At 37.3% G+C, this 18,576-nt stretch overlaps 2 protein-coding genes across 2 annotated transcripts; both read right to left on the reverse strand.

The window, feature by feature from the left end:
- Positions 1-4,262: 4,262 nt before the first annotated feature.
- LOC306763433 (UDP-N-acetylglucosamine transferase subunit ALG13) lies at positions 4,263-9,858 on the reverse strand. The gene is made up of 4 exons (XM_079250236.1): positions 9,685-9,858; positions 8,357-8,519; positions 5,546-5,684; positions 4,263-5,448 (listed from the first exon to the last, which is right to left on the reverse strand). Exons 1-4 carry the CDS (start codon positions 9,775-9,777, stop codon positions 5,337-5,339), a joined length of 507 nt encoding a protein of 168 aa, XP_079106362.1. The 5' UTR covers positions 9,778-9,858; the 3' UTR covers positions 4,263-5,336.
- Positions 9,859-14,143: 4,285 nt separating this feature from the next.
- On the reverse strand, positions 14,144-17,839 carry rap2c (RAP2C, member of RAS oncogene family). The gene is made up of 3 exons (XM_079250040.1): positions 16,891-17,839; positions 16,101-16,386; positions 14,144-15,532 (listed from the first exon to the last, which is right to left on the reverse strand). Exons 1-2 carry the CDS (start codon positions 17,161-17,163, stop codon positions 16,108-16,110), a joined length of 552 nt encoding a protein of 183 aa, XP_079106166.1. The 5' UTR covers positions 17,164-17,839; the 3' UTR covers positions 14,144-15,532; positions 16,101-16,107.
- Between the last annotated feature and the right edge of the window lie 737 nt (positions 17,840-18,576).

Below are 18,576 nucleotides of genomic sequence, written 5' to 3' on the forward strand. Positions count from 1 at the left end.
GATATCATCTCTTTGTAAAATGAAACCAATTAGTGCAAAACTCCAAGGAAGATGTAAAGCCTTTTAAACAGCTTGCTCTCATACATGAAAACCGAAACAGCCCTCGTTTGCATTTACTGTTCTCGCAACTGCAACTGACCATTGCAAGAAGTGACTCTGCTCTGACCCAGCCATTACTATTTGTGCACACTCTACTCTTCTTTTGTTGAATGGCATTTTGTTTTCTTATCTTCTTTTTCGTACAAATAGTGATATTGAATTTATTCTAATCATATTTTTTCTTTTCTCAACTAACAACTGTCACACAAATCTGCTGTGCCGACAGTACTCTCTTTTGATCAGTGGTCTTGTTGTCCCTCAAGAAGTGGGTATACTCTAAATTGTTTTGCCTTTAAAAAAAAACAAAACAAACAAAAAAAAAAAAAGACAGAAAAACGTATGCCAGAAAAACACTGTTTCATGAAAAAGTGACATGCAAGACTACTCTATTTAGTTTACCCCAAAACTCCTTCAGTATATTTGCTCTTTGTCACACAATTTCTGCTTTTTCCTATTTGGGAGGAAGAGTCAAGAAAAGACTAAACCAATACTGGTACACAGACTAGAGACAGGCTCATAGAAATATATACATTATCTTTATTATCTTTATCAGGCTAATGTTAACGCAGGTGGTGGCTAACTGCACCAGTGTAACATCACTAACCATAGCGGAGCTGCTGGTTGACGTTGGTACATGTGTAGCAATGTTTGTAATTGTAAAACCAGCATCACAGGGGATTTAGAAGTGGGTATATGCCATATACTGGTGTATTCCCTGGACTAAACTACTGCTTTTTATAATCTGATGCAAACAGTGACAAAGAAATGGGGTGTACAATGTAAAATTTAAAATTAGCTATAGATAAAGCTTGCCCCCACTGTATAGTCCACTGTAGTTTAGTGCTATTCAGAAGAAGCTTCCTTTTAAAGAGGAGAGACACTTGACTATTGTCTCCATTTCTATTAGATTAGTGTGACATTGGAGCAAACATCATGTGAATTATATTGTGCCAGGCAAAAGCAGCTCAAATCAAATAGATTAACTGAATCAAAGACAAATTAGAGCTTGCTGTGATACAATATGTGTGATCAAGTTGATGATTTCAGTCATATTTTAATGAGATACTGATTTAAAAAAGATTTAAACCATTGAAAATGGATTGTTCATCTGGGAAATTTACTAGTAAAAGTTGACGAAAAAAAAAGAAGTGAATCTATTATTAGTCCTTAGTGAATTTGGTTGGATCCCATTCTGTTGTTTGCATTTTATAGAGCTGTGACTGAACAAAAGCTCGCATTTCAGTCGGGTGTTTTTCCTGCCCTGCTTGGCATTTTAGGCAACTTTACCCTTTATCCGATATTTGTGTTTTCAGAGTTATTTGCATGCACTTACTTGCTGTTGATTATGTAATTAACACAACAGCTGTCTGGTGTAACCCCAGACCAAAACTAAACCTGGTTTATTTAATTTGTTGTGCTTCTCAGAAGTTGCCAGTTTATGTTTGTCAGCTGACATTTAGATGAGGGGAGGAACTAAGGAAAGCCACTGTTTCTAATGTTACAGCAAATCCTCCATTTCCACGGAAGTCGTCTAGAAACCACCAGAAGGGAATTTCCCTACAGAGAAATATGCCAGTTTTCTGACTTTTTGATCTTGTATAACATGTACAGCAGATTGCTTACTTGGCATATTAGAACTTAATGCTGGTGTGTCAGACACATTTAATATTATTGTGGCTTCATGTAAATGAAAAAAATACTTTATTAATCTTATAAGGGGATTGCAATGTTGTAGTAGGGTTACAGTATTATTTTTTAAAGATGATTAATTAGAAAAAGATAATGACATAGTCCAGAGGGCAATGGCTGCTGGCAGGAATGATATCCGGTAGCTTTCTGTCTTGCTTTTAAGCCTTACACTGTCCAGTCTCTTTAAGTCTCTGATTCTGATGCTGCTGCTCTAACAGATGGTTGCAAAGCTGTTTGCACTTTTCACAACAGACTTCTAGAAGATATGCAACATCATGGTCCAGACGTTGAATGATCTCAGGTTCCTTAAGAAGCAGACTCTGCTTTGTCCCTTCTTGCAAGTGGCCTCTGTGTTGCATTTCCAGTCTGGTCTGTTGTCTAGCAGAATTCCAAGATAGATGTATTCCTCCACTACCACCACTTCTCCTCGCAGGATGTAAACAGTTTCTTGTTTACTCTTGTTCCTCCTGAAATTAACAATCACCTTTTTTATAGCCAACAGGTTGGTAATGCAAGTTTTTGCAACAGTGTGGACAAAAATGTTTCCTGTTGTGATGCTAAATGCTGTTCAGGGGTTGAAAGGTTTAAACCATGTGCAGCTTTTCACTCATTTCTGGTGTAGCAAAACTGAGGCAGTGTACTTGAAGTTTACCTTTATATGTACTAGATTTTTGTACTTAATAATAGTATAGTGAAGTATACTTGGCTTATACTGAAAAGTATAAAGAAAAGTCTAAGACTAAGTATATTAGTACTTCAGCTTACATTCAGGCTATAGTTTAAAACTAAAGCTTGTACTTGAACTCTAGTAAACTATTAATTCTTTCTGCCACAAAGTACTAATACTCAGTATATCTTGATCCAAGTATAGAATAAGGTCAAGTCACTGGCTTGTGCTACCCTTTGCAAAAAGTAACATACTTAAGAGTATTTTTCTCCTGGTCCATGAGAGTCCAAGTTTTTAATTCTGTTGATGTTTCTGAGTTGGTAAAAAAAAAGCTTCTTTTGATGTGGCTGCTGAAAGTCAAATCTGAGTCTAGAAAAACTCCAAGGTGAAAAACTTGGTCTGTGGTTTTGAGAGCTTGAGTCTCCGAGTGTTTACCAATGCTGATCCTCTTCTTTTTGCTACCAAACAGAATAATGTAGTTTTTTTTCTTCATTTATTTAAAAAATATTTTCTCATCCAGGCGTTTATTTGTTCCAAACATGGACACAGGAAGTCTACTGGACTGTAGTCATCTGGTGACAGACGCATAAAGTTGTGTATCGTCTGCATAATTTTGTTGTAAATTAAAAGGAAGCTTATACAACTTGAAAAGAAGAGGTCCAAGGACTGACCCCTGTGGTACTTTACAAGTCATGGTCACTAACTCAGATTCATAGCTGCCAATCATAACAAAATAACCCAGTGCACAGCGCAAGATTTTCAAATTCAAACACAAATTTTGGTCTGCATGGTGGTGTATATAGCATGGCAGTGACCTGCTTCCTGTCAGGTCAGCCATTCCACATTATAGTTTATTTCAAGTGTACCACAAGTACACTCTTTTCTGTAGGTCTACTAGTTATATACTTCTCGTCCACATTGTTGCTTATTTAAATATACTTTAAGAATACTTTTCTATTCTATAGTCATTTAGCAGACGCTTTTATCCAAAGCGACTTACATATGAGTGAGAACAACACAAGCACAAAGTCAAACTGTAAAGGACATTGCAGGAAGATGCTAGTGGACTGTCCACTTGGATGCAGATCCTTGCATGAAGTGCTACAGCCATTTTTGTTTTTTTTTAACTTAAGTGAATTTAAACTATACCAGTTTAGTCAAAGGTATTAAATTAGTATGCTTTTTAGTACACTATAAGTTCATGGTCTGTAGTATACTTGCTATACTTAAACATACACTCCAACATACTAAATAAAATAAACCTTAGGTAAACTACTTTTTGCTAAGGTAAAGAGATGGCAAGCCATTCGTGTTGGACCAATGTCGATTCTTTGGACAACAAGATTTTCTCAACTTTCCCCTATGTTAAAAATAAAGTTTTTGATGATCTTAACATGTCCATAAGATGCATTTAATGTCTTACGAAATATATCATGAGCAAGATTAGCCATTATGGTAAGAGATTTCCTGTTTACATATGCTGACAAGCACCCACGGTCTTAGTAAAGCGAAGTCAGACTGCATGTATGTTCTATGCAAGTGTTGCACGCCCACAACAACATTCTATTTGGCATGCAACAAGTTTCTCCGCATAGCCTGAGCAAACTTGTCACATGCTGTGAAATAGCTTTTGGTGTGTTTTCTCTTCTGCAAAGATGGTGGATCTGAGATGTTTTCATTAGATATAAAATGTGTTTATGAATCTTCCCATAGTCACAAAAATGTAAAACTTGGCGATAACTGGATTTAGTCAATTTGGAGACCCAGTCTTCCTTGAAAAATGCCATAAAAAACACATCTGTGGTCTGGCGTCTTTAAGTTGATAAATATCTTAACCATATTATCAATGTGATCGACCTAAAATGCAAATATTGCTTTAAAAAAAAAAATCAATGCAAAAATCATTCATCAATTTTATTTTTATTTGGAAAATGCTGTATTTTGAGTTACCCTGGCATGTTGTTTTTGTTTATTTCTAGTCTGTCTTATAGGAACATTGTTTTTATTTTGATTAATCAATTCAAATACCTAAACTCAGGATTTAAAATGTTAATTGGCATCCTAGTTGCTTTTTGTAAATTGATTTAAATGTAATTGACTGTGTTCATTTACCTATGATATTAATTCATTTCAGTTAATGAATCCTAAATCAAATCTAATCAAAATCAGATAGTGATTGAATTTATCAGCAAATACTGAATTGCTATCCATTAAATCAATATGATGTATCATGATCAAACTGGTAATTTTCAGCCCGAGTACCAGTGGGAATATATGTGGCTTTTACCAACAATAATGCCTGTAGACCCCAGATCTTGGTCTACAGTGAAATAATAGTGACAGTGCTGCAATGCAAAATACAAGATCTACAGGCAGAGTTTAGCCTCAGTCTTTAAAAGTATCCACATGAAAATAAAGTATTCTAGATATACATGCACAAACCCAAAGTCACAACAAAATCATGCATTTCACATGGACACCGACAAACACAAATAAAAGGCTATGAAATTAAGCTGTCTGATCTGATTAATCTTATTGTCATTTGAATTAAACTATTCAAGAGTCATTCTTAGTAGTGACAGATTTGGTACTAGGCACTTACTTTAGTTTACCTAAATTTCTAAGTATAATCAGACCCAAACCCCAAAACCCACTAAAGATGTTTCTTTTACTTGTAGAAACCCTTTTAGGAAGCAATATCTACAATATCATTTAAATAATTAACAACATATATAGGCATTTAGAATTGGGCACATATTATTATCAATGCATATTAAAAACATAAAATAACGTCAGCTGTGTTAAACAGTAAAATTCAGTAACATGAATATTTAATACTCATCAACTTCAATTTAACAGATAATTTATTATGTAGTTAACTTTATTTAACTCCGAGAGCTTTGTCTAAAAAGTTTGCAAAGTTCTTTGGCTGTCCAGGTGGGAACGGCTGCAAAACAGAGAGGTCCATGTTTCTCAGTGTTTCTGTCAGGGTGCTGAAACATTTATAGAGACAAAGAAATTACCCACAATTACATTAGATCTCTCAGAGAATTTCAAGTGACTCAGCTTGGCACAAATCTGTGAAGATACCTGCATGTGCAGTACAACAGGTGGTTGTCCATGCGCAGCTGTCTGGCCAGTTCCAGCTGGTGGTTGTCCATCAGCTTGTCGTTGACTACGACCAATAGGGGTTTCCCGGCACCAAGAGCCTCCAGGCAACTTCCTGCTCCTGAAAAGTATAAAATAATATCATTCTATAATTCATGATGATAACTAAAAAACTCTGCCCACTATGATCTTGACAATACATGACTTTCAAAAGGACACAGGATAAACCTACCCACAAGTTTACCCATCAGCCTCTGCTGTCTGCAACAGGTCTCAGCAAAGATGATCAGACAGCTGAGGTTGGATACATGTTTGTGTGTCGGACGATTTTATCTTTCACTGCACCATCCTGTCTCATGTTTAAAATAACATGTTAGCATTGTTTCAGGGGACTGTAGTATCTTTACCAGACGGACAACCATCAGTCTACCAGGTGTCACAACAAACAGTTCAACGTGGATCCTAGGAAACACTGACTGAGCAATAGCAGCTGCTGTGCTTCAAATGTGTACTATGCAGTATAAACATTTTCACAGGAAACAGTAGGGAAATCACAGGCGGAGCTGTTAAAATTCACAATGTGTCTGATCTGTTAAGTAAGAAAGACATCCTCCCAGAACGTTTAGATGTGTCACCACCAAAGCACAGACTGGCTTGACTAAAAGGAATACAGTACACATTGTTAAAGACAGCAGCTTAATTTGTCATGACGTAAAGTGCCACCATGTCAGCTGTAAAACAAAATAGTTTTATAAACTAATCCATTAATTAAATAAAGAAACACACACACAGAGACACCCACGAAAGATTATTTGATATTGTAAACACACTTGTGTTGCAGCTTTAAGTGGTTCCATTAGTTAAAGGTCCTGACCCTCTGTCCAGTGTGCAAAGCATTTACAGAGCTTTCAACCAAAGTTGCTCTGAGTGAACACGTCTTTGTTTCTCCTGTTAACAATTCTCTTTCTGATGCCCTCCGGTTGTGTTTGGTGCTGCAATAATTATCAGCTTTCTGTTGCCACCCTGCTCCCACACCTGTTTTTGCTTTGCACTCAGTGATCCTGGAGTATATTCACAATGACCTTAAAAGATAAAGAAAAGTTGGACTGAAAAAAAAAAAATAGAACATTAGCCAAAAATAGTGTTTTGCACACTACTTTGATTGTTGAATACATGCTGCAGTGGGAAAATCTCAGGAGCTCAGTACAGATTGGAAAAATAGAAACGTAGATTTATAGGAATGTCTCGTAAAGACATTTCTCATCAGCTGCAGATTTAAAGATCATTGGTTCAAACAACAACATGCAAGCCCAAGTCATTAACATGTGCTACTGCTACTGTTACTTTGCCAAGTTCTAACCCTCATCCTTAGCTGAGAGCAAAGTGACTCAGGATAAAACCAGGAACCATTTGAGAAAAGCTTCATCATGAAATGGGAGGTGCGTAAACACCAGTGTTACTGGTCTTTGTCAAATGAATTTTAAATTCCCTAACAAGTTGAAGTTTGCAGTTGAAAACATGCATAAATAAATAGCCTTCTCAGAGAAAGTTTTATGATCAGATGAGACAAAGACTAAGTTTTATGGCGCAAAAGGGGACACATTCAAACCCAAGTCTACTGACCAAATAGTTTATACCCTTCAGTCAATGAAAGAAAAACTCAATGGTCACCGAAATAACTTGAATCTGACAAAAGTTATAATAAATTAAAATTCTGTGAATTAAACCAATGACAGTCAGACATTGCTTTTTAACTATGCTTCAACAGAATTATCTAAAAAAAATAAACTCATTAAACAGGTCTGAACAAAAATGATGGTACCCTTAGAAAAGACTGAAAATAATGGTACCAAAGGGACATGCTCATCCTAAGTGTGTCCACTCATTTGCATCACAGGTGTCTTCAATCTTGTGGACTTAAATATTATGGGCTACAGGTTGTCAATGTGCTGTTTGGTGATATGGTGTGTACCAGACTCAACATGGACCAGAGGAAGTAAAGGAAAGAGTTGTCTCAGGAGATTAGAAAGAAAACTGTAGACGAGCATGTTAAAGGTAAAGGCTGTAAGACCATCTCCAAGCAGCTTGATGTTTCTGTGACTACAGTTACACAATTATTCAGAAATCTAAGCTCCATGGGACTGTAGCCAACCTCTCTGAACGTGGGCGCAGGTGGAAGATTGGTGACAAATCAAAGAGACGGATTATACGAATGGTAACAAAAGAGCCGAGAAAGACTTCCAAAGAGATGAAAAGTGAACTTCAAGCTCAAGGAATATCAGTGTCAGATCGCACCATCCATCGTTGTTTGAGCCAAAGTGGACTTAATGGGAGACGACCAAGGAGAACACCATTGTAGAAAACAAATCATAAAAAAGCCAGATTGGAATTTGCCAAACTACATGCTGACAAGCCACAAAGCTTCTGGGAGAACATCCTGTGAACAGATGAGACAAAATCGGAACTTTTTGCCACATCAGCTCTATGTTCACAGATGGAAAAATGAAGCATATCAAGAAATGATACAAAATCAAAAATATAAGGAAGTTCACAACAACCCAATATTACCATAATACTAATGTCAAAAATGAGTGTAAATATGATCAGAAAATTACTGCATTCTTTGATCATTAATACAAAAAAATACTTGTTTTGGTTTATAATTTCAACATTATTATACACTAATTTAAAAAAGACTGGAAAATAACATGAATGTGTATTAATGTGTATCACTGTACTCTAGGCAGTGTCAATACTGGATACATTCTGTTGAGAAGAATGTAGTTTCCTCACCTGCATGGCTGATGATCAGGTCAGCCTTTTTCATGTCTTCAGCAATCGAGTCTTTAAATCGAAAAGCCTCCAGTCTGAGTTGTGGGCAGCTGTCATCATGTGGAAGAAAAGATCCCCGTCCTACCTGAAGAACCAAACGCTCATATCCACGAGCCTTTAATTCCTGCAACAGGAAATAAATTTAAGTGGTTGTCGATTTACACTTTCAACCAGTCAATCAAAATTGAATATATGCCTTTTTAACATGCATGTTTCCCATTTATTACAGAGAACTGACAAGCCTGCAGCAACTCTGATTCACTTCCTGTAAACAAGCTTTAAAACATGACACGACAGGTTGGGTTTCATAATACTTATGAAAGTCATAGGTTTTAAACAAGAAGCCTAAGCAAGGCCCTCACTTTACTTAAATCTACTATCTCCCCTATTGCAATGTTTTAATTGCTAAAAATAAATGTTTTCTTTTTCTTCCTCCTTTTTTTTCCCCCAATAGAACACTTCACAAAATCATCAGTCTTACTTGTGATGAGTCTCCATTTTAATGACACAAAAAGCAACATTGGGAGCTATGATAACGATAAATCATTTTAAGTATTTACATTGTTGGTCTGTCCACAGAATAAAAGTCAGCAAATAAATTTGAAGCATATTAGGGCTCTTGGGGGGCTATTGCAGTATTTTTTGGTTTTTAATGGCTTGTTTAATCAGAGAAGTAGGTCACGTGTGGTAGTGGTAATGAACGTAGTCATTTCACTAAAACCAATAGAGATTTTTCCTTTTGCCTTCACTGCATTTTATATGTTGTAACCAATAATGACTTCATTTTAAAGGGGAGAATTTCTGATACTTGATCATATTTTTTTTCCCAATCAGATAGGTAAAGAGGTTTAACTAGACATGAGCTAGAAAAACTATGTATTACTTCTTTAAAATGCATTTATTGCCTTTTTTCCAATGAGGGATTGTATTATGCTCACAGAATCGGTATAAAACATTGAATTGCACAGATTTAGCAAAAATAAACCAGTTGACAGGTTAACAAAAGACCTGTCATGGATGTGAATTACAGGAAATGTTTTTAATGTTTCTCTTAAACTAAGTAATTAATGTAATAATTGGGGGTAAAGTCCACACTCTCCTTCAGTTCTTGCTTTCAGTAAAGTACTTCATCTTGTTCCTCTGGAAGCCTTGTAAAACATTATATATTTAAGTGTTGTCAGGTTAACACAGTCCTGAGTCAGTGAAGTTTGTTTTATGATTATTTATTTATTTATTTGAAACCATTTACCAACACTGTTTCTTCTTCGTTACCTTCAGGCTTTACTCACCTGTGCGGCTTCAGAGGACGTCACGCTTTCAATCAATTCATCAAAGCTTGTGGTGCCGACAGTTACAAACACCGTCTTCATGCTGCTGTCCATTGAAAACCGCCTGACTACACAATATTATTTAGTTTTAAACTGTTTCCTTGCGTTTCATCCTCATCTTCATCCCGAGACACAGACCAGACAGCTGCTTCCGCTTCAGCCAAGATATCGTTACAGTCTGATGGCGTCCTGGCGCCACCTGGAGGTGTGGAGGTATTTTCTGCACACGCTGACGTGTTGAAAGTGAAGTGTAGAAAAATACCTGTTTGCAAAATTCAAACAATTTTACTGCTGAACTTTAGTATAAAAATATTTTACTAAATCGTGATCATTTAAAATATTCACTAATTGGTGTATCATGTGTTTGATCTTCACATTTGCAGTTTCAGTGATGTTAAGAACACCGTTTTGTTTCGAGACTGTAGGCAGAGCAAAATCCATAATCATTTTATCCTTAGCTAAATAATTAGAGACCCTTTGTGCTTATTGCACAAAATCAGTGTCATCTTTCAAGATAGAAATGCCTCATCACAGTTTAAGAGTTTGTAACAAACATGTTCATATCATAAGGGGTGTATTGCTGCCTATAGGTGTGAAGTGTGGAACTAAAACATGGCTGCATCAGACTCCTAATACCTTCAATACAGGGGTCAAGTTTATAATTTAATTTGTCTCTCCCCTGTATCAATAAATATTTCAAAACTTGATTTTAAGGTTTCACTGTGGGATAAAAGAAAAGTCTACATTGCTTTAAAGTACTAGAAGGTTTTTCCGGAGCATCATTCTGTCATAGCTTGGTAAAATATTAATAGAACTGAGGTACCTTCAGTGTTATTGGTTGTACATGACTTTCCTTCCATTATCACTGTTGTAAACATCTTGAAACACAACTTCCAGCTACTGGTTGGTTTTAACTGTGAAACTCCAGAAAAGCTCAGCAGACTGTTATGTTTCAATGTGCAGCATTATGGACAGCTGAGCTGGACTTTGCACCAGCAAAAGCATTCATAAGCCCAGTTAGATGACAGTGTGGATGTGATCACCTGCTATATTTCATCTATTTTTCAAAGGTCTTAAAAACGTTATATTTAGTTAAAGTGTTATCTCTATCTGCTGCCTTTAAGATGAATGTCCAAACACAATGCCAGGTGAATGGTAAACAATGGTTAAAAAATTCCAGACAGTGGGAAAAAGACCATCAACTTTTACCACAGAAAAGGCTAATTATATTCAGCAGAGTGCAGTTTCCAGGTCCCCATGCCAATACATTTCTCTTCCTGCACAGTCATTCATTTTGACACCTGGAACACCAGACCTGGCAACCGTGGAAGAGCAAAAACTAATACTGACTACCTGCCCTTATTTTGAACCCAGTCCTTATCATAAGGACTGTCACATAAGGATGTGAATATGTGCCTTGTCTCTTTCAGAACTGCTGGTATTTCAGCTTATGCCAACGCTCAACCTGCAACAGACTGCACAGAGCAGTATGTGATGTAAATATTTCCTGTACCTGAGGCCTGGAGGCATTCAGCTGCTTGGCAGAGAAATCAGGGCTCAGGTTTGTTCTTTATATAACAGCTGGGCTCAGTGCATGTGGCAATATTCTGAATACACAAGAGAGTCTCACATGAAAATCAAGAGACAGCAGGTCAGAAGAGATCCCAGTATCAACCCATTAGCAGACACTTCAATTTCTCCAGATGTTTCAGCCAAATATAACCTTTTAGCTTGCAATTTTTTGCTTTCTTAAACATATTACAGTATCCATCATACAGTCAACTGTCAGTTTTAATGCAAATATAGGATTTTCTCAGGACTGTCTTTTCCTGGTTCTTTACTTATAGTCAGTTTCTGCTTCTTTGCTGCCTTGTCTTTATCTATCTATCTATCTATCTATCTATCTATCTATCTATCTATCTATCTGCCTGTGCTGTGAGTTCTTTAAAAGCTGTAACCAGAAGGTGCTATACAAATTAATTTACAGAAAACTCTGGCTCAGTCTTTAGTACGTAGCATGTTAACACATGATTCCTATTACAAAATCCATTGACTAAATGAGGCAACACATGTAGGTTGATGCTGTTACTGAAGCGAAAGACCCTCCTTTACCACTCAACCGTAGTGAAGGAGGGTCTTTTTTTTTTTTAATTTTACATTACTCAGATAAAGATCCAAAAAGAGTTTATTACTTTTCACTTACTCTAATCAATCAGACTTACATTCACATGAAGTGCCCCCATTTTCATCTGCTTTTGGTCTCCGTTTAATTTGGTTATTGAAGGTGCTTTGTAACTGCTTTTGATAAAGGTCAAAATTTTTCTGTCTTGAAAATAGAACACTTTACTGAACATTTAACAGAGCAAAAGAAAGAGGAGATTTTAATATTTCATCTAGAATAAGTGGAATTTCAATAATTTGTCAAATTATATGAATTGGGGGGGGGGGGGGGGATCAACACTTGTGATCCTCTATACATTCTGTGAAGTTATTGTACTATCCATTCTAACTGATCAAATTGCTGATTTACATGTTCAAGGATAAACAAACTGCACATTCATGTCTTTGTTAAGATTCCTGCATCATCCTGAATATAAATTAGATTAACAGTTCTGCTTTCATATAAGATGATCTAGTTTGTAGCTGGCACCTGCTGCTGATAGTCCATCAGTCTGTGGTAATTCATGCAGTGTGACAGATATGAAGACAACAGGAACAAGAGAAAAAAAAACAAGCCAAGAATGTTTGTTTCCCAAGAAGTACTTGGATGACACATGGCAACTCGACTGATGCTCCAGCTCTAAGTGGTGATGGGAGAAATTAGCTCTACTCTGCAGGAAACTCCATCAGTGAGTGAGATGCAAAAATGCATTTAAATGCACACAAAAAGTGCCTCAGAGAATTGGAAAATGGTGCCTGTTTATGGCTGTTTGGTTCTATCACACTGCATAAACAGCTGGTCTTAGAAAATCAAGCCATTTTTTTCACTCATATTCAAATCAATATTTTGCAACATAATGTAAAAGTAGATTTGATAAGATCACTTCCAGATGAACATAAATTTGGATGAAACCAGCAGGCTTCTATAGTGCAAGTTAATCATACTGAGTTTTCATCTTTATCAGTCCACAGTCCCTGGTGTCAAGAAACAATGGCAATCTCTTTGAAAAAGTAAAGGTTGACTTGCTGAAGCTTCTTAATTTTATTTTTGGGCTGTTCATTTTGTATTTGTTTCACGGCACGATGGCCTCAGAGAAAGAAGGTTGCTGGGTCAAGCCTGGGGAGGTTTCAACGGCAGCGTTTCTGTGTGGAGTTTGCATGTTCTCCACATATATGCTTGGGTTCTCTCCTTGAACTCTGGCTTCCTTCCACCATCCAAAGACTTTCATATTAGGTTAACTGGTGATCTAAACTCTCCCTAGGAATTAATGCGAGCGTGAATGGTTGGTTGTATCTCTGTTGGCCCTGTGATGGAATTGAGACCTGTGCAGGGTGTACTCCACCTCTCGCCGGATGATTGCTAATAAAAGTTACAGTAACATCACAGAGTGATGCTAATGGCATGTTCCCTCTATCAATCACTGTTTTGCTTTAGCCCATCCACTGACAGCAGTCTCTTTATCTGAAAAATCAGAAAGTTTAATTGGATGCTTAGTCAGTTTACAAGTTACATAGGCATGTTGCTCTGGTCATCAGTTTTGATGAGGGAAATGTTCCAGGCTAGCAAGAAATGCATCACTGCCCAAATGTTCCCACATACAACTCATTTAAATCTCTGCTACACAACACAGCTGGGAGCCTAAATCCAGTCTGTGTTCACATGTATGAGGAAAGGTTGATTGTACAAATTTTTTATTTGTTTACAAGTCCCCAAGCTGAGCTTTAAGAGGAGGTAAAAGACATTTACAAAAACAGGTGTAACATAGTTCTTTTGTCTGCTTCCAGACTCTGTGCGAGATATAACAGCAGCTGTAATAAATTTTTACATTTTAAATAGTTAACTCTGTGGGGGAGGATCTTTGCTTTGTAAATGTAGGGTATAAACCAAAAAAACAGGAAGGAAATCGGTTTTCAATGCGATGGAACTTGCTGGAGTTGCTGAAACAAGATTTGTGTGACGGTATCAAATACTTGCAGAAGTTAGTTATTTACTGGACACATTTAATTAGGTAAAGGGATAGTGGTACATCAGCTATCTTAATGTATAAAATGATTACTTTTATTGGGGGGGGGGAATCAAATTTAAAATTATATTAAATGAAAACTGCTGGAATTACACAACAAAAACCCTGATCTTTTCTTAAGCCAACAGTTTCTCTGTTGGTTTAATCTGATGGCAGTACTTTCAATTAAAGGATGACCACTAGGAGATTTCTTCAGCCATCAGAAAAAATGAATCAAAGAAAAAAAGAAAACCATAATAATTCAACCTTTTATTACCAAATACTGAAGATGAAATTAGAAATGACCAGATGGAGCTTGTATATCAGTCAAAGATAATACTTTATATATGTCCCGTCACAAAAAACAGACAGTTCAACATGTTTGTTCTGAAACGATGACAACCATTTATCTTTCAGGGAAGGGAACAAAAATGACAAGTGATAAAAGGGTGCAACAGAAATTTTAAGGCTCTGTTAAATTTTCAGCTTTAAAAATAAAAGCAAAAAAAACAAAACAAACCATGTATCCTGAAAAGTAAAAAAAGCAGAAGCTAGTACAAAATTAAAAGTTTAAAAACTGGTTACCCATGACATTAGTTTTTAATAAATAGATCACTGTAATAAAAAGAAAAATACAAAGTTAAATCTGATTAATTGTGCCAGAAGTTTTATCAAACCACATCGCAACAGGAGTTATTTGATAACAAGAAATCAGCATCTCCTGAATTTAAAGCAACACACATTATCTCTTCAAACACAAATATGGAGTGTTAGTTTACTTTGGTCAATCCAAAATCTACAGACCCCTTAATAAAACTAAAAAATGGAAGACCTGCGTCCACACAAGCCATGCCTTTAAGAGACCATGACACAAATTCAAGCTAAAAACACACAAAAAAATGGCTCATCATGTTGCATCAAGTTGATTTAGTTGTTTAAACATTTTCACTTTAGAGCATACATGTTTTCAAAAATGTTCAGCTGCTTCATATTTCTGACTTAATAGAAAATTAAATTTCCTTTTATGTAAATATTATTGGTTTAATCTAGTTACACACCCTGTTTAAAGTGGTAAAACCCTAAAAAGCAAATAAACACAAAAAACTTTCAACATACTTATGTAGTTTTTCCTCAGAATAGTACAGCTGGGCAGCACACAAGTCGAAGTATGCATGCTTATAAGTCAAAATGCTTCAATATTATGAAACACTTTCATCAAATTGCAGATTTGAGCCATAATACAAGTAATAATATAGGATATAATAGTGATTAAAGCAGCTCTATGAAAAAGAAAAAAAAGCTGCAACTTCAAAAGACACTCCTGCTTAGTATTTCAGGGAAACTTCCATCTATGAGGAAAAAAATTATAATAAGACAGAAATTCACAAAGGGCTGCTCTTCCAGGTCAGTCAGTCTGACTATATCCTGGGTCATCTCAAAGGCCGTTGAGGTTGCAGCAGAAGCATCTTCCAACAGTTACTATATCAAAAATAGGAACGGCGCCTTTCCTGTCAAATGCTCTGTGACAGTCAGAAACCACCAGTAACAGAAACATTACCCAAGTGGTAAGTTTTTGACAGATAGGTCCAAAGTCAGGTTGTCCCCAGGCTCTTCAAAATATCTGTGATGATCCAAACGAATAATGTCTGTTTAAAAATAAAATAAAAAGGGTAGGAAAATATATATTAGAAGAATATTAGATATTAGATAATGCAAGTTTAAATTTTAAACTTGTGTTACCTTCAGCCCACATATCTGTTAAAGTTAAAAAGATATGCAGGTAGCAGTTAGCACAAGCAGCATCAAGAACTGAGTCTGAAGTAAACTTCCTGTTTTAGAAACAAATTTCTCTCTTCGGAAGTGACATTTACCTCTCTCTGCAGCTCAGCTCAAACACCTATCTATTTCACTACACTATGCTCTTCTTTTTTTCCTCTCTCTGAGCCCTGAGCTACTCAGACAGTTGGGCTCTGCATTCAGCATACTTCTGTGATCCTATGATAACAAGCTCAACCAACGGTCTGCAGCACCACCCATCTTTCACATTTCCAATCAAACCTCAGCATTCCCTCACATTGCAACAAAATGCCACACGTTCATACACGTGTCACTTCAGCCTGTGAAACACTTTCACACAAACACTAGAAGGACATTTTATCACCTCCAGAGCAGTCAACTGTACCACACTTCAACTTCACTTAGGCATTGCCTTACCTCTTTCTCACTGCACAACACAAGCCGTGCAGCACTGCTCCTGCTTCTCTGGCAGCGTGGAATAATTCATCTGTCGGACGATCTCTGCAAACAGCTCGTCCACCATGGTCTTACTTTTGGCAGAAGTTTCTATAAATGGGCAGCCCCATTCTTGAGCCAGAGCCCGTCCATCTGAACCAGCAACCTCACGCTCAGACTCCAGATCAACTTTGTTGCCAACCAAGATCAATGGCACCTTCTCAAAGCGCTTCACCCTGACTATTTGGTCTCGCATTGGCCTAATATCCTAAAAAGAAAAAAAAAGATAAATACAGAGGAGAATGAGATTTTAAATCCTGTCAGGTTCTCTGTAGGGGAAAAAAAATTAGTTGTATTTATAAATACTGAGTGGAGGATATATAAATACAATAAACTAAAGGAGACGTGTAATTTGTTAGTATACTGTTGATGTAGAACTCTTTATTGCTACACATAAAAAAGTTAATACTTTAGCTGTACAACATTAATGGAATAGTTATTGGAGCATAATCTTATTCAACATATTTTGTTACAGCGGAAACAACAATGCCTGATAGGGATACTGCTTTCGTAAATTTAAGTGCTCTTGTTAAACAATAAAGTTTGTGTTTTATTTTGATAGTTTTGACAGGTTAATAAAGTGAGAGGTCAATTGAACAGTGTGTGTAAATGTATGTTCTTATATTCTTGGTTTTCATAGTGATTCTATCCTACTTTTGTTGAGAGGACTCGATGTTTATGTTTCTATGTGTGCGTGGTGCCGCTCTGCTACCTGGAAAGACTGCTGGTTGACCAGGCTGTAGACCAGGATGAAGCCCTGACCGTTCTTAATGTAAAGGTCTCTCATGGAGGCGAACTGCTCCGTCCCCGCTGTGTCCAGGATTTCCAACACGGAAGGGGACGAGTCCACCTCGATCTCCTTACGGTAAAAATCCTCAATCGTGGGGTCGTACTTCTCGATGAAGGTGCCGGTGACAAACTGCACCGTGAGCGCGGACTTTCCGACGCCACCGCTGCCCAGCACGACAACTTTGTATTCTTTCATTGGAGCGACACAAGCTGGCTAGCTTAGCAGCTAACGACGTAGCTACACCACTATATCCCCTTCTTAAACATTTATCGGGCCTTTAAAAAGAGCTAACAAGCGAACTAGAAAAGTTAAACAAAATAAACTATCCCCTGCATATTCCCAAAAAGCACAGGTCTCACACTCATACTTGTTTTGCAAAGCTTTCTAGCTTGTTAGCGAGTGAAAAGTTTATGTCCGTAAACTCCGCTGTTAGCTCACGTTAAAGCTAGCTGGCGTGTTGCTAAATTCCAGCTGTGCCATAGTCGAGCTTCAAGCCTCCACACCCCGTCTGAAGCACCACGACTGGCCTCGGACTCGTCTGAGAACCAGCCGTCTAACCCCAGACAGCTAGTCACGGTAGTACATATTCACTCTCCTCTACAGACAGCATCCCACGACCCTCAAACACACACACACCAGCCCACCGGTGTCGCAGCGCTGCTTATGTCCGTTAGTTTGGCTACGGGCCTGGTTCTGGTTCCGGCCCGGCCCGGTGCCGTGGCAGCCGAGCGTGCTATCGATGCAGATTCACTACTGAAATCCAACGATCCATTAGGCACACTTTTTCTGTTGCTGCCCCGATCTATGATCGATTTTTTGTAGTCTAGGCTGTATTGCAGAGAAAATCTTTTCCCACTGATTTCCTGAAGATAGCAACTTGCTTCCGCTAACGACACTTCCGGCGAGACTGATGTCAGATTAGTCACGCATTACAAAGCAGTGGCTGTAGACTCTTTACAAAAGAGTCTGGGACATACCTCTCACTGCTTTGTCCGTAGCTTTGGCGTGTTGAATTTTTTTCCCCCAAGAAAAATAAAACCTACAATTTAGAGATACTATTTTAAAGAATAACTCCATCTTCAACTTCAAAATTCAAAGTAAAATAGTAAATATATTTAAATTATGAGTAAACATTTAGTTGATGTAAATTAACCTTTAAAATAAGGGCCAGATTAAAAGTGCACAGGCCCCTGGGCCCAGAGTGTTCCAGAGGCCTCCTTCCCACCACAACGTTGTAAAAAAACTGTGAATGAACACTGTGAAACGACATTTCTAACATCTCTCAGCCAATGGTACCAATAGCAATACACTATTGGTAGCAGTGTAACTATCTGGCTTTTATGTCAGTTTTGTTTAATGTCCAAACTGCTGGTGTTTGCCTGATGTGGGCCCCACATGTGCCCTAAGTGGGCCCCTGGGCTTGTGCCCATAATTCCCATTGGATAATACGGCCTTGTTTAAGATCAACATTTTGAGATACTTATTCAAAGTTTTGAGATTGTAGCTCAGAATTTTGACTTAAAGTGATTTACAATGCAGGTACTGTTTTAAATTACATGCATGCAGATACATGCATGATCTTTACATTTTAAGATTACTCTTGGGGTG

The sequence above is a fragment of the Telmatherina bonti genome (genome assembly GCF_933228915.1).
Source record: "Telmatherina bonti genome assembly, chromosome: 12".
Classification (NCBI taxonomy): Eukaryota; Metazoa; Chordata; class Actinopteri; order Atheriniformes; family Telmatherinidae; genus Telmatherina; species Telmatherina bonti.

What these genes read in the sequence shown, in the direction of transcription:
- LOC306763433 (XM_079250236.1), bottom strand. Translation starts at nt 9,777, where the DNA reads ATGGACAGCAGCATGAAGACGGTGTTTGTAACTGTCGGCACCACAAGC. An exon ending in CGTCCTCTGAAGCCGCACAG is followed by an intron (nt 8,520 to 9,684) that starts GTGAGTAAAGCC and finishes TTCCTGTTGCAG; the next exon opens with GAATTAAAGGCTCGTGGATA. An exon ending in CCTGATCATCAGCCATGCAG is followed by an intron (nt 5,685 to 8,356) that starts GTGAGGAAACTA and finishes TATACTTTTCAG; the next exon opens with GAGCAGGAAGTTGCCTGGAG.
- rap2c (XM_079250040.1), bottom strand. Translation starts at nt 17,163, where the DNA reads ATGAAAGAATACAAAGTTGTCGTGCTGGGCAGCGGTGGCGTCGGAAAG. An exon ending in TCAACCAGCAGTCTTTCCAG is followed by an intron (nt 16,387 to 16,890) that starts GTAGCAGAGCGG and finishes TTTTCTTTTTAG; the next exon opens with GATATTAGGCCAATGCGAGA.